At 38.7% G+C, this 5,772-nt stretch overlaps 1 protein-coding gene across 1 annotated transcript; it reads left to right on the top strand.

Annotated features, from left to right (window-relative positions):
- The first annotated feature begins 3,120 nt into the window (after nt 1-3,120).
- On the top strand, nt 3,121-4,646 carry LOC149840468 (transcription factor TCP20-like). The gene is made up of 2 exons (XM_090004444.1): nt 3,121-4,247; nt 4,347-4,646. Exon 1 carries the CDS (start codon nt 3,171-3,173, stop codon nt 4,044-4,046), a length of 876 nt encoding a protein of 291 aa, XP_089860570.1. The 5' UTR covers nt 3,121-3,170; the 3' UTR covers nt 4,047-4,247; nt 4,347-4,646.
- Nucleotides 4,647-5,772: the final 1,126 nt, after the last annotated feature.

Here is a 5,772-nt window from a genome sequence, read left to right on the forward strand (position 1 = left end):
AATTAGGGAATGTGAAACTAATGGTCTGTATTGCACCGACATTATATATCTTCTAATTAATCATAAACATTTTATATTATGCATCTGTTATTAATGGCCATTTATTGGAGTATAAGCAATTCTAATGTAAAGCTGCAAGGGCTTCGCCTTCCTGAATAGGAGCAACCATGGTTTATCACCTGACATGAGACAATCACGGTTCAAAACCCATAAGGGGCATATATATATATTTTTTTTGACGAAGAAAGCTGGGGTTAGGCAGACCCTCACCAGTTATACAACTCATACCATTGGGTTTTGAACTTGCAACATCCCGACACAAGGTGACCTGCACTAACTGCTCCTACCAAACAAATGGAGCCCCCGCCCGTTGGTCCATAAAGCTGGGTGTACTCGGTGGAGGGGAAAACTTCAAGGGTGTTACTGCTAACGTGAGGTCAATGAAAGGGGGGGGGGGGGGGGGGGGTCCCCTTGGCCTAGATCAAAAAGAAAAAAGATAATGTGAATATTTAGCAATAGGGTCAGCTCCTTGATATAAAAGGTTAAAAATGTAACAAAAAAGAGACAAAATTGTATTAGGATATTATGGCTTTTATACCATTTTAGATCTTTTCGTTAGCCATATTTAACAGCAAGTGCAACTACAAGAAAGATAATTAATTAAAAAAAAAAGAAGCAAAAAAACAATTCTTGTAACCAGAATGGAGTGGGTTCTTGTAGCAAGAATGGAGTGGTTAAGTATGAAAGGAAGCAAGAAAAGTTTTTTTCAGAAAGATGGAAGAGTAAAAGAGCCAAAGTGTTAAATCAAGAAAAATGGAAATAGGGCCAAAGTTTTATCTTTTTGTATAAACATGTCATCACTATATAAAGGAAAGAATATATCTATATAGAAATAAAGACAGAACAGTAAAAAATGAAATGTAAATGTACAAGATATATAACCCTAGGAAAAGCATATTATACAAAGTTACAAGCCATATAAAGGCCGTTTATTCAAAATTTGAAATTCATGTGATAGACAGTGAGATGTCAAAGAGGTAGGGGGGCCTCATGTCCCCAAGGTGGGAAACACATTTGACAAGCAATGCAAGCACCAACACACACCAAGCCACGCCTGCCATTATTATCAACAATAAATCAGTATTCACCACACCAAAGCAAGCAATATAAAAGGAGGGGGGAGCCCTGCCCACATCTCCTGTAATGTTCAAAATTTCAAATACAAACCAAACCTGCCTCAACATGGTGAATATACTAGAAAAACCATTTCAAAAAACTAAATTCCCAAGTCATTATTTTCTTGACCACAGGGAAGTAAGAATCTTACCATCCTTCCTCCAAGTAACAAACACCCTCAAAACCACATTTTCATATGATGCAGTCAGTGTATTGAAAAAGTGAGATTGGTGGTGTTGGTTTGTCATTTTTATGGAGGGAAAGGGGACTTTATTTGATAATTTTATATTAAATTTGAGGTTGGGGGCAAAGAGAAGCGGGTGATGGTATTGTTTAGGCCTATAAAATAATGCAAAGTACCCTTGAGAAGGGATCAAAACTCTAAATTATGATACTGTTATGGAAGATTTTTTAGGATTATTAAGTAACCATGCTAGTAGCTAATACATGCCGCTTTGAAGCTGAAAAAAGGGAAAAAACATGCAAACAATTTTTGTAAAGGACCAACCGAGGCTCCGGTTGTTTGTTAGGAGCAGTTAGTGCACGTCACCTTGTGTTGAAACGTTGCAGGTTCAAGAACCCAAATGGTATAGTTGTAGTGTATAACTGGTAGGGGTCTGCCTAACCCCAGCTTGCATTTCAAAAAAAAAAAAAAAACTTTGTAAAGGATTTAACTTATCCGAATCTACTCTTCCAAACAGTTGAAACCATAAAAAAATCAAACTTTGAGCCCTAAAGGGAAAGGGAAGATATGGACGTAGAATAAAGGAAAAGTAAAGTCAGTGTGAGTGCAACAACTGTCTTATTTTTTATAGGGGTGTCAACGAGTCGGGTTTACCCAGACTAAACCCTATAGAGTTCGGGTATGGTAACATAAAAAGACCCGGATAAGACCCCGAGTCTAAACCCGAAGGTCCGATTAATAGATGGACCCAAGTATAGTTTGTGAAATTTTATACCCGATCCGAGTTTTTATTAAGATCCGCAAATTTTCAATGTAAAAATGATTAAAAAATATTACTTTACCGGGTCTGGTTCATGTAGTTTTTATCGGGTCCGGGTATGATTTTTTTTTATAGTAGGCTCGATTAGACCCGGGTCCAAGTATGGTTTTATCTGGGTCCAAACCAAACCCGACCCGTTGACAACCCTAATTTTTGAGAGGTTGTTTCGTTTCATTATTTTTTCCCTCTGCAGAGGAGAAGAGTAAAAGAAGGAAAAAAGGGGTTGGCGGAGAGAAGGAAGCAGTGGCAAAATCAAAGCTGCCTGCTGTCACACTTCACCAGCTGTACTATAGGTACAGTGCCACGTGGGGATGTTTGAGTTGCTTGGAAGAGATACATTTGTGGCAATAATAGCAGCAGCCATGGAGGGAAATAATGAGAGAGGGATCCGGGGAATGTGGGAAAAAGGGTTTTTAGGGTGGCAGTTAAAGCTGATTTATGTAAGCAGTCAAAATGCCTTTCCCTAAACGGTCAAAAAGGTCCCATTAGCTCAAGAGTCAAGAGCCAAGACTCAAGACAGTTAAAAAAAATATGAACGTCAGTAATCTCTTTGTCTCTCACTATTTGGTGACTTAAATTCTCACTCTCACACAGTAACTTGGTACAAAAACCTCTGAGCCCTTTCAACTTGGTACAAGTCTACTAGAAACTTGGGTACATACTCTCTCACTATTTCGGGTTGAAATCTACTCTCTCAGTAACTTACACAAAACCTCTCTCTCTCTCTCTCTTAGTAACTAGGGTACAGTGGTACGCTCTTTCTCTAGGGTTGAAGTCTACTTTCTCTCTCTAGTACTTGGGTACATATCGGCTCTCTCTCTCTGGCTGTCCTTTTTTTATTGCTTTTCCTTTTCTTGCTCGTGAAACCCTCCTGCCTCCATCCTAATCAGTTACCTCTACTGGTATAAACAAAACAGTGAAAACCCCATGAAAACTTAAACTTTGAAGGCCGTCTTTTCCATAGAAAAGGACCATCTTTCGTTTTCCACAATGGATCCCAAGGGTTCTTCAAACGTCCCGTCTCAAGAGGTGCCAAAATTCCATCAAGCCCTGGGGCTCCAGAGGGACAGCAAGATGGAAGCTAAGGATTTGCAGATAGTGATGACTGAGAAAGAGGAAGGGAAGAAGCAGCTTGCCCCCAAGAGAAACTCCAACAAGGACAGACACACAAAGGTGGATGGGAGGGGGAGGAGGATCAGGATGCCTGCTCTTTGTGCAGCTAGAATCTTCCAACTCACAAGAGAATTAGGCCATAAATCTGATGGGGAAACCATACAGTGGTTGCTGCAGCAAGCAGAGCCATCCATCGTAGCAGCCACTGGAACAGGCACCATCCCTGCCTCAGCCCTTGCTGCTGCTGCTGGCTCCATGTCTGCACAGGGGAGCTCTGTGTCTGCTGGCCTTCATCAGAAGATGGATGAGTTGGGTCATGGAATTGGAAGTGGGAGGAGCAATTGGACCATGACTGTGGGTAGATCTCATTCTGCTACCGGTAGTCTGTGGCCTGCTGTGGGTGGTCTCGCCCCTGGGTTTTTGCACTCTTCTGCTCCTTCTACATCAAACTTGGGGTCTGAGAATGTGAATTTCATCCCAAGAATCGGGTTTCCTGGGTTTGAATTGCCAAGCACTCATCTTGGTCCTATGAATCTGAGCTCAATCTTGGGTACCCATAATCAGTCTCTTCCTGGGTTGGAGCTTGGGCTTTCTCCTGATGGTCATATTGGGGTTCTGACCTCTCAGGCGTTGAATTACTACCATCAGATTGGGCAGAATAGAGGAGCTCAAGTTCACCAACAGCAGCAACAACAACAACAGCAGCAGCAGCAGCAGGCTAGTAAGGATGATTCTCAGGGATCCAGACACTAAGGGAGAAGCTGTAAAATTTGTGAAGAGCTAAGGGTGGTGGTTGTAGTTTTGAGATGAAAAAAGCTCAGTATGTCTTTCTAAAGCTGTGGAAAGAGACCTTATTGATACAGTCTTTGTGAAATTGACTTATAGATGCATGAATCATGCTGAGGCCTGCGCTTTCTTTCTCTCTAAAGGCTTCATCAAAGTCTCAAAATTCAGGTATTTTGCTTTTGTTTATGTTTTCTTGAATTACAGTCTATGGGCTTCTCTTCGATGAGACTGGGTAAGTAGTAAGTGTCGTCTTGTGTCAATTTGCAGGTGCAACATAGGAAAGATGAATTGCTTCTTGGGATTGGAACTCTTTTTCCTTTTTGTCTTTGATATTTTGTGTCAAGGTGTGCTCTTAATAGCATAAGCCATTGTTGATTATTGGTTCTTAAGTTTAGGTGGATTGGTGATTGGCTTGACGTGGAAGAAGTCAGGATTACAGACTGCAGAATATGCGGGTTATATAATTTTTGTGGTAGGAGTTTGTAAAATCCAAGAATAATATGTTGTGCTTTTCATTGAATATGAGTTTATTAGGAAAACCAATAAGCAAAACTTACATTGCTTCAATTTGTCATATTGTCACTCAAACCATCAGAACATCTAATGGCAAAAGTGATGATCCAAAATGGCTTCTTAATTATTTTAGTTTGTCACTATTTTGATCTCTTTTACATTGCCAGAGGACCAAGACAAATCAGGCAGAACACTCATATAGTACAGGACATTCTTGGTTTAGTATTATCAAGTTGAGATATTGTGATTGGTTTTCTGTGCAGAACATGCAAGCTTCTGTAATTTTGTTTTTCCTTCTGAGTATGATATTTTTGGTTTTGTGTATGATACCGGGTTTTAGAAATCAATTTGAAGAGATGTTGTAATTGTCCTGAGTTTTTATATCTACTTATCTTTACATTCACCGAAGAACTCAACTTGGAATCCTTTGTGATAATGCTAAACCTTGAATGCACCCACATACTGATAACAATATCATACTAAAAATTATTACTGAATTAATATAATGCGTTGTGTCCATTGGTGTATGTATCATCATTTGATCCCTCTCTGCATTGCCAAAAAAAATTATGATTGCTGAACCAAATCAGACAGTCAGCAGAGTCTGACGAGAGAAAACGTATGTCACAGCATACTTAAATATTTTGATTCTAGTGTCATAAACATCACTCATGTTTTGAAAGTATCATGACGTTGCTATAAAATGGAAAGCCTATTTAAAAAGTAAAAAGAAATATCATGATATTTTTTAATTATCAGAGAGTCTACATTTAGCCTGATATTGTCGCGATAACATTCTGATATTATCATGATTTAATCACTATATTTTCAGATTTTTTTCTTTTTTTTCATGAAAGAAATTTTTCTTTAGTTCTTTTATATTTTAAAACTTTGTTAGAACCTTTTTAATTTTTTTATTCTTTGTATTATTTTTGTCTTCTTTCATCTTTTTAGGTGTCAAGATTTTCCCAAGATTTATAAACAATCTTAGAATTCTTGAGAAGTTGCATGATCGAGATATTTCCAAGACCAATATGTGTGACTGTGATTGATTTTTATTTCAAAATTTTTGTTTTGCTTAAATGCTTTCTTACTGTTCCTTTCCTTCAATATTCGTATACATCACTGTCATCCAAAGAACAAGCTTGGTCTTGCAGTTCTAGTGGAGGAGATGACCATA

Source organism: Nuphar pumila, chromosome 4, assembly GCF_984573655.1.
Source record: "Nuphar pumila chromosome 4, dmNupPumi1.hap1.1, whole genome shotgun sequence".
Taxonomy (NCBI): domain Eukaryota; kingdom Viridiplantae; phylum Streptophyta; class Magnoliopsida; order Nymphaeales; family Nymphaeaceae; genus Nuphar; species Nuphar pumila.